The sequence below is a fragment of the Miscanthus floridulus genome, chromosome 19, assembly GCF_019320115.1.
Source record: "Miscanthus floridulus cultivar M001 chromosome 19, ASM1932011v1, whole genome shotgun sequence".
NCBI classification, from domain to species: domain Eukaryota; kingdom Viridiplantae; phylum Streptophyta; class Magnoliopsida; order Poales; family Poaceae; genus Miscanthus; species Miscanthus floridulus.
In genome coordinates, this window is record NC_089598.1 from 109,358,385 (window position 1) to 109,384,542 (window position 26,158).

At 49.2% G+C, this 26,158-nt stretch overlaps 3 protein-coding genes across 3 annotated transcripts; 2 read left to right on the plus strand and 1 right to left on the minus strand.

The window, feature by feature from the left end:
* Window positions 1-7,439: 7,439 nt before the first annotated feature.
* On the plus strand, window positions 7,440-9,075 carry LOC136529297 (benzyl alcohol O-benzoyltransferase-like). Its single transcript, XM_066522372.1, has one exon. The coding sequence runs from the start codon at window positions 7,555-7,557 to the stop codon at window positions 8,905-8,907; it is 1,353 nt and encodes a 450-aa protein (XP_066378469.1). The 5' UTR covers window positions 7,440-7,554; the 3' UTR covers window positions 8,908-9,075.
* Window positions 9,076-10,688: 1,613 nt separating this feature from the next.
* Window positions 10,689-11,345, plus strand: LOC136527052 (LOB domain-containing protein 4-like). The gene has a single exon (XM_066519663.1). The coding sequence runs from the start codon at window positions 10,689-10,691 to the stop codon at window positions 11,343-11,345; it is 657 nt and encodes a 218-aa protein (XP_066375760.1).
* A 3,035-nt stretch (window positions 11,346-14,380) lies between these two features.
* LOC136529774 (benzyl alcohol O-benzoyltransferase-like) lies at window positions 14,381-16,064 on the minus strand. Its single transcript, XM_066522844.1, has one exon. The coding sequence runs from the start codon at window positions 15,987-15,989 to the stop codon at window positions 14,637-14,639; it is 1,353 nt and encodes a 450-aa protein (XP_066378941.1). The 5' UTR covers window positions 15,990-16,064; the 3' UTR covers window positions 14,381-14,636.
* Window positions 16,065-26,158: the final 10,094 nt, after the last annotated feature.

Below are 26,158 nucleotides of genomic sequence, written 5' to 3' on the forward strand. Positions count from 1 at the left end.
CATTCATTCATGAGGAGGTGTCAAACTTCACAACAACATACTATAATGAGAACCTTCCTAGTGTACATAATCCACCCGCTCAGTACAACGAGGACGAAAATGAATCGACCCTTAGCCTTTTCAAAGGGCCATGTGGGAGAGCAAGTGGAGCGACCACAAAGACCTTGAGCTATGAAGAGTGGCGCAAGATCATACTCTACGTGTTAACCAACCTTGACGAAGTGGAAACATATCTAGGGTAAGTTCTCAACGAACTTGTTACATACTCCATAACTTTTGTACATCCAACAATATTGTTCCTTGTCGGTGCAGGGAATTTTTTGATGAATCCTGGCATCATTCAAGGCCACCTTCTGACCATGAACTAGAGACCCTTCTTCAACATGGTTCGCCTGATTTCATTACATGGTTCCAAAAAAAGGTACCGGCCAACTTAGCTCTTACTAAGTTTGATGTTCCAAGTTGCCTGATTTCATTTCTCTCCTGCTTGAACTTGCAGTGCCAAAGGGATGTGTCTATAAGTGCTGAATTACGACAGGTGGCCAATGGCTTTGACTATAAGGTCTTGTCATTTAACGCTTATGACATGAATAGATATCGCTTCCACACAACAAGGTACGAGCAGAGTCGTCCCAATCCAAGGACCACGAATACCGGAGTATTTACGCCCGGCACTGATCAGGAGGAGTATTATGGGACATTTAAAGAAATATACGAGCTCAACTACTATGGTTCCAAAGCACTTAATCCTGTCATATTCAAATGCCAGTGGTTTGATCCTGTAGTATCGAGAAAGTCCCATCAACTTGGGATAGTCAAAACTCGACAGGATTTCTTCTATCTAGAAGAAGATGTCTATATTGTGGCTCAACAAGCCACACGAGTTTATTATTGTCCATATGCTTGCAAAACCAACCCAGGTCTTCAGGGTTGGTATATTGTGCACAAGGTATCACCACACGGTAGATTACCTCTCCCAAACCCTGATGATTACAACTTGAACCCAAACACGCATGACGGAGAGTTCTATCAACAAGAAGAGGGGCTACCAGGGATGCTTGAGATAGACTTAACCGGAGAGATCAAAATGGAAGCAGACGAGGACGCTGCAAATGAGGTGCATGATCTGAAGGACTTGGAAATGCTTGACGGACTATGACTAGGCAATGACAACAATGAGGATGAGGCTGTTGAGGATTTGGACAATCTTGATAGTGATGACGATACCTATCGTCCAGATAATCCCGATCATGAAGAATATTAGAAATACATGTAATACTATGTTATTTTGTAATTACATTTTCTTTATTTTGCATCTCTTACTAAGTACGTCTTGTTTATCTGTACTTACCGGTTTACTCTTTTTAATTGCAGGTGATGGGGCCCACTAGGAGGAGCTGCCCCTCGGTTTATGCCAACCGGAGGGACATGGCGGCGGCTGAGGAGGCAGAGGCGTCAGAGAGGCCGAGGAGGTCGAGAGGCAGGCCTAGGCGGGAGCTGTTGACTGACCATGGGCGTAGCTCCTCACGTGACTCTATGCGCGACGACGACCTTCAGCACACGGTGGATGGGGACGGGGGTCCACGGACGGAGGACGAGGAGGCGGTTCCAGCGATAGAGGACGAGGAGGCGGCGATGGTAGGGGGTTCCACTTCCTCTGGTATGTCAAAGCCCTACCAGCGAGGTCCTGCAAAGCTCCCGAAGCGACCGATACCTATTGAGAGGCGCCCACTGATTGCACCCGAGGGCGATAAGTAAGTAACTTCATATGTTCTTCATTTGATATGTCAAAAAATCATAATAACAACTAATAACTATTGTGGACCACTTGTGCAGGAACTGGGTGCTTGTGGACCTGGCAGCCCCGGCACGCAATGTGAATGGCATCCTGGGACTTATGTGCAAGGAACACTTCCCTGGCCTGGTTAGGAAAGGAGATCAGGATTGGGAGCCGGCCTGGATGTTCGACCACTATGCCCTCGTGCAGGATGCTCCAGATCATAATGGCATCCTCTGTAGAAACAAGGCAGGTTGGGTGATTAGGGAGTTGTGGGTAAGTCTTTCTTGCACTACATTCCTCAATTCCTCGCATTCATTGGACATTTTTGAAATAAAATAATGGATACCTCGTGTCTTTATGCAGGACTTCTTCAGAATCCAGGAGGGATAGGAGGAAAGTGCGTATCAGGTGGCTTACGCTTCCTGTAAAAGGCGTGTCACGGACTTGCACTACGAGTCCCGCCTCTAGGCCCACATAGACTACAACGCCAAGTTCCTACTCAGGCGTGTCAACAAAGAGGAGGCAAGACGGATGGCGCTGACAAGGGAGCAGTACATACAGGTAAATACAAAACATGAATATTTATTTCTTTTGAGATTAAGTATGCCTAATTTGATCTTCTGATATGTCGTCTACTTGATGTCCTGTAGGCGATTCCAAGCTAGTGCGCCACCCACCTAGATTGCTGGGAATATATTGTGGACACCTGGTTGGACGGGGACTGGCAGAAGAAGCACGAGGAGGCCCACGACAGGCATTTGCAGATGCCAGGTGTACCTCACCATCAGGGTAGCCGTAGCCTCAGCAAATATGCAAAGGCATATGTAAGTCTCCGCCATTGCTCTAATCTAGCCGCGCTCAATTCTGCATCATTTCTAACCACATGTTGTTGTCTTTCTCGTAGTCGGATGCACACGGTGGCCAGTCGGTTGGTCAACTCAAGGCATATGCTCTGGCTCACATGGGCAAGGCAATGGCCGACATCGAGTATGACCTAGATGCCCCGCTTGGGGCGTACACCAACTCCAGCGTCCACACCCGCCTCTCTTTGTACATGGAGGCAGCAAGGTCAGTCCATGGGCCGAGCTACGATCCGAGAACCGAGGAGCGCCTTGATCCTCAGCTCGTGATGAGGGTGGGGCAAGGCAAGAAGCATGGGCGGTTCTGGATTGGCGACGGCGTCCTCGACACGGCCTCTACTACTCTCCACCAGCTCCGAGCAGCGAGCACGAGCTCAAGCGTGCCCATACGCCAACGGCCGACCGCGGTGTCGGCACTCTAGGTAAGCATTCATGTTTCATTCTTTGTTCTTTGACTTTTATATACCTTACCTATACATTATTGAAACATTGGGGTCAAATGCTGTAGGCCTAGGTGCAGGAACTACAGGCCGAGCGGGAGGCCAAGCGGCAGAGGCTATAGGCTTTGGAGGCCCAGCGGGAGCAAGATCAGCAGCAGATGGCCGAGATGATCAAGTTCATGCAGCAAATTGGCCAGCAACAAGGTTGGGCGATCCTACAGACGTTGCTTGCTCCAAATCCACCTCCACAACGTCCTGATTCTACCCCGGTGAGTATAAGTACGAAGTTTTACTTTCTATGCTGAAACTTAGAGAAACCTAGTGAAACCTAGAGAAACCTAGTGGTGGTGGTGGTGGTGGTCACGGTGTTGTGGTGCTCATGGTGGTGGTGGTGGTGTGGTGGTGGTCATGGTGGTGACGTGGTGGTGGTGGTGGTGTGGTGGTGGTGGTGGTGAAGTGTTGGTGATGGCGGTGATGTGGTGGTGGTGGTGGTAGTGGCGGATATTTATCTTGCATATTTATCTCTTCTCTTGTCGCTCATGTGTAATCTCTTCTATTTTATGCAGCATCAATCGAGGGTGGCGTCGAACCACCTCGGAGGGTCGTCGGGATCGCACGTTGGGTCATCCCAACCCGGACCGTCGCCGTGAGCTTCAAATGGTAGCCGTTGTGATATAATGCACTTGTGAACTTTGTGAACTATGCTTGTGTGTTTGGACTTTGGACTTGGGAGTCGAGATTGTGATACTTGTATGCTATGTTTGTGTTTGTGGTGGATTGTGATATACATTTGTGTGATATATAGTTGTGTTATATATATATATATATATATATATATATATATATATATATATATATATATATATATATATATATATATATGATGTATATCTTGTTTGCAACGATGGAAGACTAAAAACAAAAAAAAAAACTGAATTTTTTCACTTCTTTGCCGAGTGTCATGACCATGACACTTGGCAAAGCTGGGAATTTGGGACACTAAGCTTCCCAGCTTTGCCGAGTGCCATGGGCAAGGCACTCGGCAAAGAAAATTAAAAAAAAATTGCTTTGCCGAGTGCCTACCTACAGCACTCGGCAAAGAAAATCCAAAAAAAGAAAACAAGCTTTGCCGAGTGCTAGATGCAGGCACTCGGCAAAGCATTTTTTTTTTAAAAACATATTTCTTTGCCGAGTGCCGACGCGTGGCACTCGGCAAAGGGGCCGTCACCGTGACCTGGCCGTCACAGCGGCTTTTCTTTACCGAGTGCCGTCGTGGCACTCGGGAAATCCTTTGCGAGTGCCCGACACGCGGCACTCGGCAAAGAAGTCTTTGCCGTGAAGGGATATGCCGACAGCTCTTTGTCGAGTGCATCACTCGGCAAAGGCTTTGCCGAGTGCAAAGCCTTCTTTGCCGAGTGCAATTGCACTCGGCAAAGCACGCGTCTGCTGTAGTGAGATGCTGAAATGCGTACACTTCTACACAAATGATTTTGTAAAGCGGTGGCCAAACATTAACCGAGACGGTCATAAAAATCAACCGTCTCCAAAAATGCCGGCCGATTAACGGAGGCGGTCGTTTTCATTTACGGAAATTGCCCGCCTCGTAAAATCGATTTACGGAGGCGATCAAAAAAATAACCGCCTCCGTAAATGGATTTACGGAGGTGGTCATCTTAAGACAACCACCTCAAAAAATGGTCTATTTTTGAAGGCGGACGTCTTAAGATAATCGCCTCCATAAATCAATTTCTGGAGGCGGACAGCTATAAAGCCCGCCTCTGTTAATAGCCGAGGCCCATCGCGCGCCCCGTTTCATCTCAATCAGGCCTATATATACCTAGCATTAGGGTTTCAGGGTCACTCATCCCCTCCCAACTCACTCAGCCGGCGCCTCTCTCCTCACCTCCCTCTCCACCTCGCTCGCGCCTGCCGGATCCGGGCTGCTCCACGCGGGATCCAGGATGCTCCTCGCTGGGGCGCACTAGATCCACCGTCGGAGCGCCGCCGGAGCAGACCTCTGCGCACTGGGAGACGCGCCGCCGGAGCAGACCTCCATCCCGAGAGAGAGAGAGAGAGAGAGAGAGAGAGCAGAGGGCGCGGGCACGGCGGCGCTGGAGATTTGCCGGGAGGGAGGAGGAGAGAGAGGGCGCGGGTGGATCTAGGGAGGGAGGAGGAGAGAGGGGGTGCGGGCGGATCTGGGGAGGGAGGAGGAGAGAGGGCGCGGGCGCGGCGGCACCGGAGATCCGCCGGGAGGGAGGAGGAGAGAGAGGGCGCGGGCGGTTCTGGGGAGGGAGGAGGAGAGAGAGGGCGTGGAGGAGGAGAGAGAGGGCGCGGGCAGTTCTGGGAAGGGAGGAGGAGAGAGGGCGCGGGCGCGACGTTAATTAAGTTAGTTTTTTTATTTGCCGAGTGTCCTAGATCTGGACACTCGGTAAAGTTTTTTTTCATTTTTTTCTTCTACTTTTTTTCCAAAAAAAAGCTTTTATTTCTTTGCCGAGTGTAAAAAATAAAACACTCGACAAACCCTCTCTTTGTCGAGTGTTTTTTTGACACTCGGTAAACCTCAGCTTTGCCGAGTGTTTTTTTTGTCGAGTGTTTTTAGCGCAGCACTCGGCAAAGAACTTGTTCGCCGAGTGCCCGAGGAATTACACTCGACAAACCTAAAAACACTCGGCAAATTTGACGTTTCCGGTAGTGTTTCAATTACAATATATTATTATTTGCTAAAAGAAGCAATATCACCTTGGACGCACTCTAAATACAAATATATTGATGCACGTTTTATACCCGAAGCTTGTACATAATTTGACTAGTTATTGACCATAGTTTCTACACCCTCTGCCGAGTTTCTACTTTCGTTCCAAACGCATGGCGTTATCAGCTCCGGCGAATTAATGCCCTGCAGTTCTGGCCCTGTAACTGCAATACCGTCAATTTGATGGCATACAGCTATAGCTAGCTCTAGCGTTGGAATATACTCTCTCGGCTCCAGAATATATCATTTTTTTGTACTAAGTTAAAAGACCTAGTTTATATAAAAATATAAAACAATTATAATACCAAATAAATACAGTATCAAAATACATTTCATGGAGAATTTCATAATAAAAAACATGATCCAACTTAGGAGGAGCAAGGTGTTCTTTCATTAAAAAGAGAAAATAATAATCACCCAGATTTAAGCCAAGAGAGGATTTAAACTTGGATGGTTCGGCGCATTACCACCTCTTCCAACCAACCAATTCAGCTAGACTCTTATCTTGTCATGAAAAAGATAAGAACAGTTCGTATGTAGGTTAGGTCAGAAATATCTTGAACTAGTCCATTCTTTGTTTGATGCCATGCTCCGCCACTGCTTTCCGGGATTTAGTAATACTTGTTCTTGGTATTGGTATATATTTTTTTGAGAAATGCCACAGGACACTCGGTTGTTTTGACCGGTTCCAGCACCCGATTTTTTTCAGGCCGCGGCTCTTCGCTCGACGCCGTTCCGCATTCGCCCGTGACCGCGAGTGCTCCTCTGCCCGCCGGTCCCCGCACCGACGCACCCTCTCCTAGCCCCGGTGATCGCCCCCGCACCGCCGTCATCATCCCCTCCGGCCCTGGCGCCCGTCCTTCTCCCCTTGGCTGCGTCCCCCCAGGTCGCCCCCCGTGTCGTTGTCGTCATCCCCTTCGGCCCCAACGCCCAACCTTGTTCCCTCCGCTACGGCTCCCCAGGTCACCCCCGCGCCGCCGCCGTCGGCCCTCCGCCGCCACCACCGCGGCTCCCTCTGCCCCTGCTCGCCCGCTCTCTATCCGTGCTCTGGTTGGATGGTTGTCTGCTGTGGAATATGTGAAGAATTTGTGAAGAATTTGATGACATTTGTGCACAATTTAGCATATATTTCTTTGATATCTGCATTGCATAGAAATAATTTGTAAATATTTTTGAAAAAATTGTATATATTTGTCTGAGATCTATAATAAGTTATGTTATCCCAAATTACGTCACTCTGTTTAATAAATTACACTGTAAAATTAGTGTAAATATAGTAATAAGACAGTGTAAATATAGTTAAAAGATAGTGTAAAATGCATGGAAAAAACAGGTGCTAGGAGCTCCCAAAACACTCGGTCGTCAGATAGACAGATTCTATTTTTTTTGTAAATTTAATAAAATTGGAGAAATTTGATTGATGACAAGCATTCTATATTTTACGTTTGGAGACAGTACACGAGGTGATATTGTGACGCTGACGGGGGACTGTCCCATCTCCCATGCATTCTTTCTTTCCCGGCAGCCAACCCCACCTTCCTTTACTCCCAGTTGCTATAAAAAGGACCACCAGCTCGCTCCACAGCATGCACCACAGCTAGCTATCACGAACAAGATTGTACTCCGTGCACACGTGACACGCCTCTGCTCTCTGCCTCTGCCTTTGCCTGACTGCCTGTGCCGTGCGCGTGCTCGCATTCGATCAGTCGCGCGCTCCGATAGATGGCGTCGTCACTGCCTCCGTTCACGGTGCGCCGCGGGGAGCCGGTGCTGGTGCGGCCGTCGGCGCCGACGCCACGGGAGACGAAGCTGCTGTCGGACATCGATGACGCCGAGGGCATGCGGTTCTACAGCTCCGGCATCCACCTGTACCGCGCCAACCCGGCCAAGGCGGGGCAGGACCCGGCCAGGGTCGTCCGCGAGGCGCTGGCCAGGGCACTCGTCCTCTACTACCCGCTCGCCGGTCGCCTCCGCGAGGAGGCAGGGAGGAAGCTCGTCGTCGACTGCGCCGCGCAGGGCGTCATGTTGGCCGAGGCCGACGCTGACCTCACCGCCGATGACTTCGGGGACGTCAAGTGCCCGCCGTTCCCGTGCTTCGAGCAGTTCATACTCGAGAGCACCACCGTCGCCGGGGTCGAGCCCGTCGTCGACCGCCCGTTGCTCTACGTCCAGGTGACGAGGCTCAAGTGCGGAGGCTTCATCTTCGGGCAGCGGATCTGCCACTGCGTGGTGGACGCGCCGGGCGCCATGCAGTTTGAGAAGGCCATATGCGAGTTCGCGCGCGGGGCCACCGAGGCGCTGCCGTCGGTGACGCCGTCCTGGGGCAGGGAGATGTTCATGGCGCGTCAGCAGCCGCGGCCGTCGTACCCGCACCTCGAGTACCGCGAGCCCGCGGGCGGGGCCGAGACCGACAGGATGATGACGACTCCCCCGGGTGACATGGTGCGCGTGCCCTTCTTCTTCGGTCCCCGGGAGATCGCGGGGCTGCGCCAGCGCGCGCCGCCCGGCATGCGCTGCTCCCGCTTCGAGCTCGTCGCCGCGTGCATCTGGCGCAGCCGGACCGCCGCGCTGGAGTACGCGCCGGACGAGGAGGTGCGGCTGTCGTTCATCGTGAATGCGCGCGGGCGGCCCGAGATCCCGCTCCCCGAGGGATTCTACGGGAACGCCTTCGCCTACTCCGTCGCGGCCACCACCGCCGGGGAGCTCTGTGGCGGGGACCTCGGGTTCGCGCTGGACCTGGTGAGGAAGGCCAAGTCGGCGGTCACGTACGACTACCTGCTGTCGGTGGCGGACCTGATGGTGCTCACGGGGCGGCCGCTGTTCGCGCTGTCCAGGACGTACATCGTGTCGGACGTCAGCCACGCCGGGTTCAAGAGCGTCGACTTCGGCTGGGGCGAGGCCGTCTACGGCGGGCCGGCCAAGGGCGGCGAAGGGCCGCTCCCCGGCGTCACCAACTACTTCTCGCGGGCCAAGAACGGCAAGGGGGAGGAGTGCATTGTGGTGCCCGTCTGCCTGCCCAAGGACGCCATGGAGAAGTTTCTGCTCGAGGTGGAAGGCCTCACCGCGGAGCTCTAGGCTTCGTGCCTTCGTTTCTGTGTGTGTGCATGGCATTGGCATGATATATAAGCCTACGCACAACTAGTTAATGTTGATCGTCACAAGCAGCTTGCATGCATTATTATTATGTATTCATAATTCATAATCATCCTTTTATTCAATTCCATGTATTCAATTCCACGGACAATGGTTGTTTGTTAATTTTTCCTTTCAATTTAGAAGTGCTAATTTAGCTTAACAGCTGTTTTGACTGATATCAAGGAATTAAAACAAAGGCAAGGCCTCTGTCAAAAAAAGGGAAGAGAGTTTAGCTAAAGAATTGGAAGATCTAAAACTGAAGCTTAGCGAAATTGAGCGGCTTGGGCAAACAAAGAATCTTGAACTTGAAAGGGGTCCATGGGGTTGAAGGTGGCAAGGCAACAACATCAACATATGCATGAGTAAGCAATTTGGCTTTGGTGCAACAAAGTAGGATTCCTTGTTGCCCCCATTATTTGGTGACACTTGTTGTGCCATGCCCACCTATTCTATGGTGCTCATATTAGATCTAAGAGCCCCTTTGGTAGGGATTCTCAACCAGATCCTGGAGCTGTTTTTTAGCTCCCACAGCCAAACGGGTACAGAGGCAGGTGCTCCGACGAAGGAGCCCCGCATATTGCGCTCTCTGGTGCGAGATCGGTCGATGGGAGCCAAAAAATCGAGCTTCACCCGGCTCCGTGCTCAGATCGTGGGGCCCTGGGCGAATTTGCCCCCGGCGTGGGCGCCGACGCTCGTGGCGAAGACGGGCGTGGCCAGGACCGGACAGCCGGAGTCTACGGCGCGGCGCTGTGGGCGGAGGAGCGCGGGCAGGTGCGGGACAGAGGGCGCGCGGAGGAGGAGCTAGCGTGGGGGAGGGCAGCGTGGCGCTGGTGGCCCATGGCCGGGCGTACTCCCATGCGCCGGCGGCGGCGGGATGAGCGTGCGGCCTCCAGTCGCTCGGTCGCTCCAGAGGTTGAAGACGCGTGCGTACTCGCGTTGCGGGCGTGTGGTTGCAACCGCAAGCAATTGGATAAGGTAGGAAAAGTATTAAAAAAAAGAAAAGAGAAAATAGAAAAAAGGGTACTATGGACTTTTTACTCCTTTTGCCATCCGGAGAAGCTGTTTTGCCAAACGGTAAAAAAAAATGGCTTCAGCTCTCTAAGAGAATCTGCTCCTTTATAAGAGTCGAAACCGGAGCTATTTTTGGAGAAGCTGGAGCCCTACCAAACAGGTCCTAAATTTCTAGTGGTTGATCCATATGGACAACCTCAGAGAATAATACAGTGTAAGAAAGAAATTAAATCGCACTATATATGTATATGTGCTACTCGTTGGTGGCAACCACGGATGAATGTAATCTTGCATTGCATTTGCCTGCTGCTAACACATAAAGTTGAGAACACAAGTAAATGTTTCAACTGGCTTTGTATCTTCTCTTAATAGACAATACATTTGCCTGCAAATTATTTTTCAGTTATGAGGCGACATATGTGTGTGACACTGCTGTATGTTCATACGTGTTGTGCTGCTCCAGTAGATATGGAGATGGCATAACCTTTTCATTTTCTGACCTGGCAGGGTATTTGTTGTCCAATAATACAACAAATTAGAAGTTTCCATGCCCCTGAACTCTTGCTGTGAGCAACCTAGAAAGCAGTGACCCTCCTTTCACCTTACTGTCTTGTATTTCCCTTCTTGTCCCAAGGACTCCATATATGCATGCACATGCCTACGCAGGCAGCTCTCTCTCCCTCCCCTCCACCTGCACTTGCAGCGCGGGGATGACCGGCGGCGGCAACGGTGGCCGCGGCGCGTGCGCGGTGTGCAAGCACCAGCGGCGCAAGTGCGAGCCCAACTGCGAGCTGGCCACCTACTTCCCGGCGCACAGGATGAACGACTTCCGCGCGCTGCACCTCGTCTTCGGGGTGGCCAACCTCACCAAGCTCATCAAGGCCAACGCCAGCGACGCCGCCCGCCGCCGCGCCGCCGAGACGCTCACCTGGGAGGCCCGGTGGCGGGAGCGCGACCCCTCGGACGGATGCTACCGCGAGGTCTCCTGCCTGCGCCGCGACAACGCCGTGCTGCGCGCCGAGAACGCCGCGCTGCGAAGGCAGCTGGCCGAGCAGCAGCAGCTGCTGCTCTGTTGGTCGAGTGCCTGCAGCACTACTGGCGGCGCGCTCCTGCACAGCGCCAGCGCCATCAACGGCACACCTCCGTGTGGGGGCAATGGACTTTTGACGGCGGCGAGACCTCATCATGCACCGGCAGCTCCGGCGGCAATGCACACCACGTTGGCCTACCGTGGCATGCCGGTGTGTACTACGACAACGGCCAACGGTGGTGGCAGGAGGCCGGCACCGGATGCTGCGGCCATCGCCGTGAGAGGAGGATGTGGTCAGGTCGACGCTTCTAGGGATAACAAGAGCAGCGCCAGGTGAGGATGCGAGCTTCCTTGTGCTCAGCTACTGCAAAAGCTAGCTGTTAGTTGCATCCTGGATACTTGTATTGGCTTCTCTCCATTGTTTCTGCAACTGCAGGTGATGCTAGCTACTGCCTACTGCTAACAACTGGGCAAAGAAAGGAGGATACCGTACCCCAAGTGTTGATTTTTGGTTACATGTGTACTGTTGACAGCAAGCTAGGCGGCCCAATAGAAATATATCGACGAGAGCTAGACTACTTTTATATGTATACTGATTGCTACTTTCAGTCATATGATCCTAGAAATTACATTACACTAGCATTGTGCCCGTGCGTCGGGAAAAAAATTAACACCATGATGATTGTAGTTTGCATGTGTGTTTAGCTACAAACGACGTTTTCAATGCTTTTGTTTCACGATGATTTTAACCCCAGAAATTATCTAAGACATTCTTCTGCTGATAATTAAATCGAAACCACGCTATTTGATGACAATGTTCAGTAGCAATATACTTAGCAATGCATTTGTTTGGTTCTCAAACCGCGACGTTAGGGATTCCAGCGATGAAAAATCATCAGCTGGGCCGGTAACCGATGCAGACCGTCCTGTCGTTTGTAGCGAGTGAGGGCGTGATTAGTTGCCCGAATGAGACCCCGGCCTGGCCCATCAGCCCATGGGATGCTGGTTTTGGGTGTTTGGATGCCTGTGCAGCAGCTTGGGCGGTGGGCCTGATTGCGCGCATGCAAAAGCGGCTGCTTGGCCTGGCTGGGGAGGAACGAAATCAGAATCCGTTTTCTCCGGGCCAGGCTCGCGCGGGCGCATCTCGTGACTCGTGTGTATGGAGTGCGGTTTCCTAAGTCGTCCAGCCAAAAACTTGCTTCACGCATGCATCCAAACAGTTGTGTGCTCTGTGCCTTTGCCCTGTCTCTAACCATCCAAACAAATAGTGCTTGCATGTTAGGAGCCTGGCACTCGAGAGACAGGCAAGTAGATACGTGCCTGACTGAGTTCCAACGTGAACCAATCACGCCCTTAACTGCCTTGTTGTCGCGCTTGCAGGAGGACAAAGAGACCGACAACGCGTCGTCGTGCCTGCGGAAGGGTGTCTCCAACCTGGCGTTGTATTGAATCATGCCATATCCAGGTTGCGGTAACGACAAGGCTCGGAAACGGAGAAAATTCGGAAGGAACCGAGGAGTCGAACGACAACACAACACATAGACAGGGTCATGTAGGCAAAGAGCCGCGCGCGTGCGCGAAACGCCACCGGTGGACGAAACCTTCTCTTTTTTACAACAACAGGGTCATGGAATCGAGTGATGCTTGGATGAAAAACGCTCGATTCTCTTTTTTTTTTCCCAATCAAGTGAGCATGTGGCGTTCAACACCCGGCTGTCAGCCGGCCCTGGAATACCCGACCGTGCTATAGGCAGACCCAGTCAGTACAGGGAAAAGTAGGTGGATAAGATAGTTGTATCATCGAGAAATTAAATATGTCAATATGATCTACACTCTCTGTTTTAAATATAATTTATATTAGCTTTATTCAAATTAAAGTCAATTTTTATTAACTTTGAACAATTATATAAAAAATACAATAACATAATATCAAGTTAGTTTCATTAAATTCTTCAATTAGATATGTTTAATTTGATAGTGTACTTATTTGAACACTTGTATATGTTGTTTTTACATAAACGCAGTGAAAATTTGATAGTGTTTTTTACATAACGATGGTAACATAGATTACTTCTCGATTAAAATTTGACTTCATCAAGGGTCAGCCTTAAGCCCGTATCTCTTTGCCTTGGTAATGAATGAGGTTACCAGGAACATTTAAGGGCATATTCCTTGGTGTATGTTGTTCGCTGATAATGTAGTGTCAGTGGACGAAAGCCAGACGAGAGTAAATAGGAAACTAGAGTTATGGCGGTAGACCCTTGAGTCTAAAGGTTTTAGATTAAACAGAACTAAAACCGAATACATGAGATGCGACTTTGGCAGAGTTGTACAGGAGGAGAGAGATGTGAGTTTGGAAAGTCAAGTAGTGCCTAAGAAGGATATTTTTCGGTATCTGCGATCGATGCTACAGAGGGATGGAGATATTGATGCGGACGTTAGCCATAGAATCAAAGCCAGGTGGATCAAGTGGCGACAAGCTTCTGACATTCTCTGTGACAAGAGGGTACCACAAAATCTAAAAGGCAAGTTCTATAGAACGACGATTGGACCGGCTATGTTATATGGAGCAGAATGTTGGCCTACAAAGATTCAACATGTTCAACACTGAGTGTTGCAGAAATACGTATGTTGCGATGGATTTGTGATCACACAAGAATGGATCGAGTTCGGAACGATGATATACGTGATCGCCTAGAGGTAGCACCAATTGAAGAAAAGAGTTCGGAACGATGATATGCGTGATCGCCTAGAGGTAGCACCAATTGAAGAAAAGCTTGTCCAACATCGGTTGAGGTGGTTTGGCCATGTCCAAAGGAGACCTCCAGAGGCACCAATGCATCGTGGAGTCCGAAGCCAAGCTAATAATATGAGGAGAGGTTGAGGAAGACCGAAATTGACATGGGGAAGCAATAAAAAAGATTTGAAAGCTTGGGATATACCTAGAGATATATGTTTGAATAGGAGTATTTGGAAAGCAGCTGTTGAACCGTGACTTGGAGCTCTTGATTGGTTTCAACTCTAGCCTATCCTAATTTGCTTGGCAATAAAAGGTTATATTGTTGTTGTTGATAAATGCAGTGAAAATATAAACTATAGTTTGAAAATATAAATGCAGTGTACCACCCTGTTTGCTTGAGCTTGCTTGGCTTATAAGCCGTACTTTTTCAGCTAACGAATATTATTTTTCTCTCACACCAAATCAGCCAACAGTATTTTCAATCATGGCTTACGAGCCAAACAAACCCAAACGAACAGGGCGGTATTATTAAGCAAGCACAACCACGTCAAGAAGAAAGACGGGTCTAGAAATTGCATCTCGAGGCGGGATTGACATTGCAAATCTGCAAGTAGTATATGAATTGTTTCCAAGTTTTTTTTAACAAGTGCACAGCACCACCGTATTTCGCTGCGTACCTACAGCTGTGTATAGTAAGAAAAACAACACATGTATATATACCGTCATATCGACGAGACGAACTGGACGCATTTATGGTGTACGTACGTACTTGATGACGTTCCACTATCTACAGTATATATAGTTGTGCTCGTGCCTTCGCAGTGCATGCGTCCACCCTGGCACGTATATGCATGCACCCCGGCCGGCCGGTGCGCGGCGCTCGATCGGCTACAGCTCGGCGGTGAGGCCTTCCACCTCGAGCTGGAACTTCTCCATGGCGTCATTCGGCAGGCAGATGGGCACGGCGGTGCCCTCCTCCCCCTTGCCGTTCTTGGCCCGCGAGAAGTAGTTGGTGACGCCGGGGAGGGGCCCTTCGCCGCCCTTGGCCGGCCCGCCGTAGACGGCCTCGCCCCAGCCGAAGTCGACGCTCTTGAACCCAGCGTGGCTGACGTCCGACACGATATACGTCCTCGACAGTTCGAACAGTGGCCGGCCCGTGAGCACCATCAGGTCGGCCACCGACAGCAGGTAGTCGTAGGTCACCGCTGATTTGGCCTTCTTCACCAGGTCCAGCGCGTACCCGAGGTCCCCGCCGCAGAGCTCCCCGGCGGTGGTCGCCGCGACGGAGTAGGCGAAGGCGTTGCCATAGAATCCCTCGGGGAGCGGGATGTCGGGCCGCCCGCGCGCGTTCACGATGAACGACAGCCGCACCTCCTCGTCGGCCGCGTACCCGAGCGCGGCGGTGCGGCTGCGCCAGATGCACGCGGCGACGAGCTCGAAGCGGGAGCAGCGCATCCCAGGCGGCGCGTGCTGGCGCAGCCCCGCGATCTCCCGTGGCCCGAAGAAGAAGGGGACGCGCGCCATGTCGGCGGCCGGAGTGGTCAGCATCCGGTCGACGCCAACGCCGCCCGCGGGCTCGCGGTACTCGAGGTGCGTGTACGCCGGGCGCGGGGGGTCGCGCGCCATGAACATCTCCCTGCCCCAGGCCGGCGCCACTGACGGCGCGGCGGCGCCGCGCGCGATCTCGCACACGGCCTTCTCGAACTGCATCCCGCCAGGCGCGTCCACGATGCAGTGGCAGAAGCGCTGGCCGAAGATGAACCCGCCGCACTTGAGGCGCGTGACCTGGACGTACAACAAGGGGCGGTCGACGACGGGCTCGACGCCGGCGACGGTGGTGCTCTCGAGGATGAACTGCTCGAAGCACGGGAACGGCGGGCTCTGCACGTCGCCGAAGTCGTCGGCGGTGAGGTCGGCCTCGGCCTCGGCGAACAGGACGCCCTGCGCGGCGCAGTCGACGACGAGCTTCCTCCCTTCCAACTCGCGGAGGCGGCCGGCGAGCGGGTAGTAGGGGACGAGCGCCTCGGCCAGCGCCTCGCGGATGACCCTGGCCGGGTCCTGCCCCGCCTTGGATGGGTTGGCGCGGTATAGGTGGATCCCGGAGCTGTAGAACCGCATGCCCTCGGAGTCGTCGATGTCCGAGAGTGGCTTCGTCTCCTGCGGCGTCGGTGACGACGGCGCCACCAGCACCGGGTCCCTGCGCCGCACCGTGAACGGCGGCAGCGACGATGCCATTGCCATCACGCGTACGTGATATGATCAGAGGGCTCGGCCGAGGTGTGTTTGTGTGCGGCGCAGTGGTGGTGAGTGCCTAGATCAGCTCAGTGGAGTGGGCTGCGAACCTGATGAGAGTTTTGCGTTGGCTGGTTGGTTTTATAGCGCGAGGTGGGGGTTGGTGGTGCGAATCGTGCGATGGTGGGGAAGGGGCATGTCAAAGTCAAAGGAGCATTGCGCATGCACATGCTGCCTCCGTCCAAAAAAATATATATCATTTTTAACTTTTTAAAAATCTTGTTTGATCGTCCATTTTATTCAAATTTTTTATAAATATCATCTATTTTGTTATGACTTACTTTATCATTAAAAATACTTTAATAATGATTTATTTATTTTATAATTTACATAAATTTTTATAATAAAATGACCGGTCAAACCCAATGGAAATAAAAAACGTCGCTCTTTTTACGGAGGGAGTACTCCTGTCCAGCTGGCAGCGGGGCAGACCGCCAGTACGCAGTAGGTGTACGGTACGGTGCATGGGAAATCGTTTTTTTTATTTATACATATATTATTACTTTTTTGCCAGTACGCAGTAGGTGTACGGTACGGTACGGTTCACATCGTCTACAGCGGTCGTCGAGAGAGGTGTCAGTAGTGACGCGCAATGCAATCTATAATATAGGGATCTGTTTTTTTTTATTCGAAACGGTGATTTTCTCTCATAAATTTTTCCAGAATTCTTTTAGATCATCCAAATTTCTCCAGAACCATATCATCCGAACGGGGCTACAGATTTGACGTTCACATGCATGGTGTTCTTTTTTTTATCTGTCTAGCCATGGACAGGTTGTTTTAGCCTCTTTAACAATCAAATTTTGTTCATTCACCTACACTGTTTTATAGCTATATTTATACTGCCTTATTATTATATTTACAACAATTTTTAGTGTAATTTATTAAACAGAGTGATGTAATTTGAAAATAACACAAATATATATCTTTTTTTAATTATAAATTATTTCTATGAATTTCAGACATCAGAGAAATATATGTAAAATTGTTCATAAATTTCAGAAAAATTGCAGATCTCAGAGGAAGAGGAGAACCGAGCACAGAGACGAGCGTGAAGCTCCGTCTTGGCCGTGCACCGGCGGCAGTCCGACCTGGGTGCGGCAACGCAGGAGGAAGCAGGCCTCGGGGCGATGACGACGCGCAAGAGGGAGCAGGCCTGGGGGTGGTGGCCGACATGGGGGCGCCCTGGGGCGTCGGCGGCAAAGGGAGCAGGCCTGGGGGCAGCGCCAGTGGCCGGCCTAGGAGCGTCGGAGGCGGAGGGAGAAGGCCTGGCGGTGAGGCAGCGCCCGCCCTAGGAGCGGCGCTCGCAACTAGGCCTAGGTGCGGCAGCGTCGGAGGAAGCAGGCCTCGGGGCGGCTGCGGAGGGAGCAAGCCTGGGGGCGGTGGACAACGTGGGGGCGGCCTGGGGACGTCGATGGTAGAGGGAGCAAGCCTGGGGGGAGCGCTAGCAGCCGCCCTGGTGGAGTCGGAGGCGAAGTGAGAAGGCTAGCGGCGTGGCAATGGCCATCCTAGGAGCGGCGCTCGCACCTCGGCCTAGGAGCGATAAGGAAACGAAAACACAGCTGGAGCCAGAGACAGCAAGATCCGACGGACCAAACAACACCATGTACCAGATCCAATAGCCTGAAAACCGGTTGCTCATGGCCGACAAAACAACCGGTTATTCAATAGCAATTCTTTATTTTTTGAGCGGATGCATGGCGTTCCGTTTGGCAGAGATTCACCATGAAAAAAGTGAATATAGATCAAGTATTCGTCGTGGATTAGATCCACTATGAATCTGAGATTCACCAGAGAACTGTTTGGCTAATGCAGCAGCTCTAGATCTACGCAAGGACATTTTCATTGGAATGGACATAATTGCCCTTGGGCTCTAGTGTTCTCTCTATCTCACCGCTAACCCGGGCCTGCACGTCAGCTCTTCTTTTCTCCTTTTCTCGAGCATAGTAGAGCGCATCGCACGCACACCTTGCCGGAGCTTGTGGCCGTGGACGGCCTCGTCGGCCTGGGGAGGGGCAGCACAGGCGCGGCTGGCCTAGGGAGGGGGTGGCGCGGGCACGGCCGGCCTGGGGAGGGGGTGGCGCGGGCACGACCACCCTGGGGAGGGGCGGTGCGAGCGCGGCCAGGCGTGCGGCCCACTCGAGGACGAAGGAACTCGTTGTGGGTGAGGGTGTGGCGGGCGCCGTGAAGGAGCTCGAGCAGCCGGCCATGGAGAAGACGACAATGAGGGCGTGGAGGAAGAGCCGGAGGAGTCCGCGGCCGGATCTTGCCAGCCCCGCCGCGCGGAGGTGGCCATGGCGCGCACGGCCCGCCGGCGCGGCCAGGGAATGGCGGCCGGAGCTCGCCAGGGCGCAGGCCCGGCGTCCCGCTGGCACAGCCATGGCGTGGCCGGAGCTCCCAGAGAGCGGCGGATTTTTTTTCCATGGGAGAGAGAAAGGTGCGGGTGGAAAAAGAGAGAAAAAAAAGAACGAAGGGGTACGTTTGTGTAATCAGTGGTGGTGGTGGCTAATTTTTTTTTCCAAATCCACCAAACTCAGTTGGGTGGAGCACCTCTGAGGAGATCCACCAAAATGATGAACCCAGCCTCTAGATCGACCATTTTGCTGAATCCGAATTTGATGGATAGAGTGTTTAGGAAATTTTTGGTGGATCCAACTTCATGAATCTAGCTGGTGAATCGGAATCCCTACAAAAAGAGGCCCTTAGCGCCTTAATTTTGTTCGTCCTCGCTCGTCGTTTCCGCGTGCATGCCATCGCCAGCAGGTCGTGATAAAATCCTGAGTGTAAGAACGACACGTTGCTTTTCAGTTCCAGCAAAGAAAAAGAGAGAGAAACGAATATAATGGCTCACTGCGTACCGGCGCACTACTACACTTGATTGAAGTCTTGAGTACTTGATGAGAGATAACCCAGCACTAGCAGTGGGGGTTTGGTGGCGTACGTTGATGGAATGGAATGGAGTGGAGTTGAGGAAGAACAGAGATGGACGAGACTCTCTAGGTCCAGTTGTTCAGATACGGAAAATCTGAGGGCGAAGGTCTTTTTGACCGGCGCGCGCCAGTGGAAAGGGGAATTTTGGGTGCAGACTTGCAGTTGCCGAGAACATGGAGGAACGGAGACTTTCACCTCCACTGCTGGAGTCGTCATAGTGTGTTGTGCGGTCTCCGTTTCCCACGCTGTAAATAAATAACCCTACCCTACGAGACCCTGTTCCGATTGGTGGTGGTGCTCCGGTCACGTGTCGAAATGCGGCGGTGCAGCATATATAAGCCCTTTAGTTCCAGGATTTTGGATTTTGGGCTACTGTAGCACGTTCATTTTTATTTGGCAAATAGTGTTTAAACATAGACTAATTAGGCTCAAAACATTCGTCTCGCAATTTCCCACCAAACTGTGTAATTAGTTTTTCTTTTCGTCTACATTTAATGCTCCATTGACGGGCCGCAAACAATCGATGTGACAGGTACTGTAGCATTTTTTTTTGGAAGTTAGAGTGAAACTAAACAAAGGCTAAAACACCATCAGTTCAGATCAGATCACATCCGGGCACAGTAACAAGTCACCAACACCTTTACTCACGGTTCGTTTATCTTATAAATTATACTTTTTCATCTAATAAATAGTATTTTTTTTCTTACAATAAATTAATCAACAGTAGTTTTAATTATAGTTTATCCGTCAAACGAACCGGAACTATATTCATTTCTTATAAAGGCTACTGTACCGCAACAAATATTCAAGTATGCCCTCCACCAGTCCGGCCACCAGCTGCCGGCCTGGCCATTTCTTTATGCTCCCTGCTATGCTAGTCGGTAGGGATGAAAATGGATCGGATACGGACGAATATCATCGATATTACATTTGTTTTCATATTTCTGTCCGGATTCGAATTCGAATACGGGTAGTGTCAACTATGTCGGATATGATACGATTGGATATCGACATCATAAATATGCGATTTGAGTATTCAGATACGGATACGGTATCAGATGTTGAATATTCGGACTCGGATACAAACAGATCTCAACCCCTCTAAACGAATTTAGTTTTAAATACGATCGGAAAATATCCGTACCGTTTTCATCCTCTAGTCGGCCAATAAACTAGTAGAGCCTGATGCATGGTACATGCTCCAAACATACAATATGATGACCCTTTCAAAGATTTAATACAATGTACAATATATAAATATACACAGAAGAGAAGAGACAAATTGGTGGGTGGTACGCGTTCAAAAGGCAGATGTTTGTTTAGTCTAGGATAATGACCGCCGCACGCAGCAATCGAATTAGTTGCGAAAAACGACATGTTTCGGGACGGAGGATTTATATGCTATAAACCCTAAACACTGTATGCACGAGCATAGCTGGTGGATCGGATCAAGATATCGCCACCTGTTCCATCCAGGCCTTGGTTAGGTGCCATCCAAATTTCAAGTTTTTTCACTCTCTCTTCATCACATCAATTTTTAGCCGTTTGCATGGAGTATTAAATGTAGGTAAAAAAAAATAACTAATTACACAGTTTAGTTGGAAATCACGAGATGAATCTTTTGAGCCTAGTTGGTCCACGATTGGACAATATTTGCCAAATAAGACGAAAGTGGTACTATTCATCGGGTTCAAAAAAATTTGCAAAGTGAACAAGGCCCCAGTAGCCGAAGCAGCAGATCGACACGGCCCGCCCGAGCCGGCGGCGAGCGTGATTAATTGGGTGGACCCAGCCCGGCCCGATCGCCCGGCCGGCCGGCCGGTAGCCACCAATGCTATGGGAGTAGTAGGTTATAAGAAGAAAACCCCATTTGTCTTACCTTATAAACAACACTATTTAGCTTATTTTTTCAATCGAAACAGTATTTTCTCTCACAATGATTCAGCAAAAAACAGTGTTTTCAGCTAATTCAGCCAAAATTCAGCCAACCGAACGGAGCCTACGAGGCAAAATACCAACCGAGTCAGTTGGGTGAACTGAGGCCTAGTTTAGCTTCTCCTCTAAAGTTTACTTTCTACCATGACACATGCATAGAGTATTAAATATAGACTAAAAAATAACTAATTGCAGAGTTTACGATTAATTTATGAGATGAATCTTTTAAGTCTAATTAGTCCATGATTTCACAATGTTGTGCTGCAATAACACATGTGCTAATGATAGATTAATTAGGCTTAATAAATTCGTCTCGTGGATTACTGACGTATTCTGTAATTTATTTTTTATTCTGTAATTTATTTTTTATTAGTATCCGAACATCTCATGCAACATCCTCACGTGACAAAAAAAAAAAAAAATTACACGCTGGATTTAAAAGAAAACGAATCCATCGGTCGATCCATCGCCTCAGGTCTATTGGCTGGTGTGGTGGAAATCTGTCGTGTCATTTGACCATTTCAGCAGTCCTAGTAGGCTTCTGCAACTGTCCACACAAACTTTTGTTACCTACTCATAGTAAGTACAGCTGGCTAATGATAAACCCCCTGTACAAGCAGGATGACGTCGGCTTTGCATCACCGTGAGCTGCCTGATGAAGTCCTGCGTAACTTCCGGTGCAGTTTCACAATTTATTGATCAATGCATGTTATCTTCTTCCCCTCCCTCTCTCGCCTTATTACCTGAAAGCCATGCATTTTGGCTTCAACCTTTCCGTCTCAGGAATGTCAGCCTATGTGATGCCATAGAGAGATTTATTAGCTTACATGTTTATCGAGTAGATTAGAGCCAACTGAAGAAGGCACTACATATAGAGAGACGTGTCTAAGCGCTCAGAGCTTTTTCTATGTTCAGCCCTTGTTTAGTTCCACCCTAAATTCCCAAAAAATGCTACAGTATCTATCACATCGAATGTTTGTGGCCCGTGCATGGAGCATTAAATGTAGACGAAAAAAAATAATTACACAGTTTGGTGGGAAATTGCGAGACAAACGTTTTGAGCCTAATTAGTCTATGATTGAACACTAATTGCCAAATAAAAACGGAAGTGCTACAGTAACCTCAAATTTCAACTTTCTGAAACTAAACACGCGCTCAGTAAGCTTAGTTTGTTCATGTACGGCTGATTTTTTTTAATCCACGCTCATCTTCTACCTTTTCAATATTATAAATAAAAGGAAGAAGATGGAAGACAAACCCATCCTGTGGAACACGATGAATTGCCCAACAACTGTGCGGTCATGCATGGTATTGTAAATTACGAGCCAAGTGCCAGCCGGGTCAATTGCGTGAACCAAGCATAATCTTTTTAGTTACTGATATATGAATTATCCTAATCCATGGCAACGCTGGAAGGTGGTGTATGTACCAACGGATGGAGCAGTTTAACCTCGACCGAGAAACCGTTGCGAAGGAGCATCCACTTCAATCATCCATCATAATATTATTATCCGCTATGTTCTTCGGTGGAACCATAAACGAAGGACAAAATGGGTTAGGTTGATCCAAAACCCCGAAAAAAATTACTAGATTGAGTGGGTCAGCGTGCGTTTGGGCCAACCAATTGTGACCCACTTGCATACTGGTACAGAAATGCAGGGGTCCTGATCGGATTAGTTACTTGAGCGGGCTCGTTCTAGTTAGACCAGGCCACCGTGCTTTGTTTTCTGGATGCGGTAATGGGTGAGCTAAGCATAGTATCTTTTTAACTGACATATACATAAATTGCTCCTAATCCGGAGCAAGGGCTGGAAGGTGCACGCTGACGCTGGCAGTACGTGCAAGGACAATCAACCAAAGATTAGACTTGACTACCGCCGTGAAATTTTCTCAAAGGCCATCGACCAAGAAACCGTTTGTGAAGTTGCATGGGCCTTTCCTCTGCGTGCCATTATAAAAGATGCTCTATTCCTATGTACCATTAAAAATTTTACACGGATCCTGATGTCATGACGCTAAACTCTTTTGTCCAACACGTCATTCCGTCCAATTTTGCTCCTAACGATGGGTAACGGCGCAGCCAAATGACTTAGATGCTCTTAGGTTTGAGAGGCTATGTGAACCAGTTGGTTTGCTTTTGTGCCATTCCCAGGCCAGCCCTAGGCCGAGCGTTTTGGCACCAAAGCCAGGGTTGCTGGCGCCAGCTGAGCCCCTAGACTTCTCCTATATATAGGTCCTCAGCCCTTTCTGTGTGTGTGAGTAGTCATGAATGAATGGATGTATGGATGGATGGATGAATGAATGAATCAATGTTGAATGATGAATATGAAGATTGTTCATTTGTCCAGAATGCAACAACATATGAGAATAATTAGAGTACTGCAAGAGTAAACAAACATTCATCACATAACAGCAGCTACCTTACTGTTTTTCATCACATAGATTTCATGGCACCAACATGTCACCAACATTCATCACATAGCAGCTAAGTTATTGGTTTTCATCTACAGCTAAGTACTGTCATACCATCACAGAACATTCATCACAGAGCAAAAGAACAGTCGTGCCATCACATAGCAGGTGTTTTTCCAGAACCACATCACCAAAAGAACATTGAGCAGGCATCTTTCACTGCAGTTGGAGCTTCTTCTTGCTTCTGGTATTTGAAGCAGGGCTGACTGGGCTGGCTGGGCTGGATGCTGCAACTTGGAGCTTCTTCGATGTAAGCTTCTTCTTGATCCCTATCTTCCTCCTTGGTGAAGCCTAGGGCAGCACAGTCTCTGGTGGCTCTATCTCAATTGTAATGGAGTCTTCATGGAAAGGGGCCACATGCACAGTTTGGATTGGAACTTGGTCATTGGAACCAGTTCCAGACCTTGTGACAAAAAAGGCAGAGTGTTCTTTAGCATTAGCGGTCATAATAGAAGTGTTGTGATCAATTGAAAAGCTAGTAAACATACTTGTTAGACACACTGTTTGGACCTGAGCTTGAAGTAGTAGCGGTAGCTGCCCCCTTGCTCTTCTTGGCACCAGAAGAAGAAGAAGAAGATTTTCTCTTCCTTTTCTTGTGTGTAGCATTGACCACTACCTCATTGTGTGGGAACACCATCTGGGATGGAGTAGCAACCATAATGCTAGTCTCTGTGTTACAGCTTGCTGCTGTTTTTTAGCCTTTTCTTTGGAAGACCCTTGCATAGGAAAAGTTACATTAGTTGACTAAGTTATTGAAGCTGTACATGTATCTACACAGTAATTTAGTTACATAGTTTACCTTTCAGCCTCCATTGCAGCTATATCTTCTAGATTTCCATTCTTGAAAGTGTACCAGTGATGCCTTAACTCATGACAGATGGGGCACTCATGTTTCTTTGCCCTCATTTTGCTGTTGCCTCCCTCAAGTGACGATTTCATCCTATTCTTCCTTCTACCTCCTCTGGACCTAAGACAGGGAGGGTGCATGAAAAAGCCATGAGTAGCTTTGGGCCACATGCATTTGTCAGGAATACAAGGGATGGAACCCTCATATGCTGCTCTGAATTTGTTGACAGAGAAGTAATCATCCACATGGTCTTCCAATTTTTCACCAAAAATTGAAGTAATGTAGGCTATTGAATGCTTGCATGGGATTCCTGACCCCTGCCAAACCCTACAGGAATAAGTTCTGTCAGGTAGGCTAACCACAAACCTGAAGCCACTACCTCCCTTAGCACACAGTTCTGCCACACCATCAGGGGAGGCTGTGATCACTTCAAGGTCTAGGTTGTAACTGTCTTTCCTTAGCTTCTGCAGGATGTGATGAAGAATCTTTCCCTCCAACTTCTTGGCTACCTTCTTCCTATGGCTCCATTTGATCAAAATCTTTTGTCTTATAGTGTCCAGCAAGTCATCCATGTGCTTTACCTTCTCAGGGTTGATCCAATTATTGAATGACTCAGTCAAATTATTAGTCACATAATCAACCTTTGACAATGTCTTGTATTGGCTCCTTGTCCAAAGTTTCTTATGAGTTTCTTGTAGATACTTTATTGCCTCAGGTTTGGCTGCAGCCATTGCTTGATAGTGCTTCTCAAACATGTAAGGGCTCCATGAATATGAAGAAGCCCACAAGTGTTCATCAAATACATTCCCACTGTACCTTTTCTTGAAATTATGTACTAAGTGATACATACATTATCTATGTTCAGCATTTGGAAAAACTTCACTAAACCCATTCATGACTGCTTGGCCACAATCTGTGCAGAATGTCAAGCCCTCTAGGGTGCCTATTGCTTCCTTCAACCTCTCCATGAACCACACCCAATTCTCATTGGTTTCTGAGTCAATTACACCAACAGTTACTAGATACATCCAGTTGTGCCCATCTAATGCACAAGCAATGCACAACTGTCCCCTAAACCTTTCTATTAAAAATGTGCTACCTACTGCAAGATATGGTCTACAGCCTCTAAGAAATCCATCAACACATGGTTTTAGTGCAAAGAATAGCCTATTGAACCTGATCTTATTGTTGATTGTGTGATTATCAATGACAAGAAATGATCTAGGACTTGATTCTTCTAACTAGGCCTTAAGCCTATGCAGATTATCAAAACTTTTGCCCTAAGGCCCATAAATCTTATCCATGACAATATTTTTACCTTTATAAACTCTCTTGTAGGGCACCACAATTTTGTGTGCATCCTTCAACCTCCTTTGCGGTTCTGTTGCACCTAGAGTTCCATCTTCCTTTAGCCAATCAATCACCTAACTGCACACCCAAAACTGTGTTACCCCTACAGAGATTCCTTGCCTCCTAGTGCTTTGACACTCATGAGGGTAGGGGTTCCTTTTCACCTGCAAAACAGTCAAGTAATGCACTTATTACAAGCCACACAATGCAAGAAAAACAGGGAGCAGTCAATGAAAACAATGTACTAACATATTACCTTAATAGTGTGCCCATCCCTTAGAGTTGAGGCATAAAGTCTCCACTTGCAGCCCTTGGCTCTGAGGATTGGGAGGAGGGGGGGTATTGGGGACCAAGGTCAATATACAACCCTTCCTCATCAACACCCACATGCTCATTCATTGGGTTTGGGTTAGCCAAGTATTCAGGTTCAGCAGATTGAGTGTGTGTGGCATGGCTTGGTTCTGCTAAGCTTGGACAAGCAATTGAAGGGGTGAATGGGGGATCAACAGAGTTCACAGTGCTACCAAAATCCCAATCAGGAATCACAAGGGGGCTCGCTACTTGGGCTATGATACGCAACAGT

Bases quoted from the DNA above. Each gene is read 5' to 3' on its own strand.
- LOC136529297 (XM_066522372.1), top strand. From the start codon at position 7,555: ATGGCGTCGTCACTGCCTCCGTTCACGGTGCGCCGCGGGGAGCCGGTG.
- LOC136527052 (XM_066519663.1), top strand. From the start codon at position 10,689: ATGACCGGCGGCGGCAACGGTGGCCGCGGCGCGTGCGCGGTGTGCAAG.
- LOC136529774 (XM_066522844.1), bottom strand. From the start codon at position 15,989: ATGGCAATGGCATCGTCGCTGCCGCCGTTCACGGTGCGGCGCAGGGAC.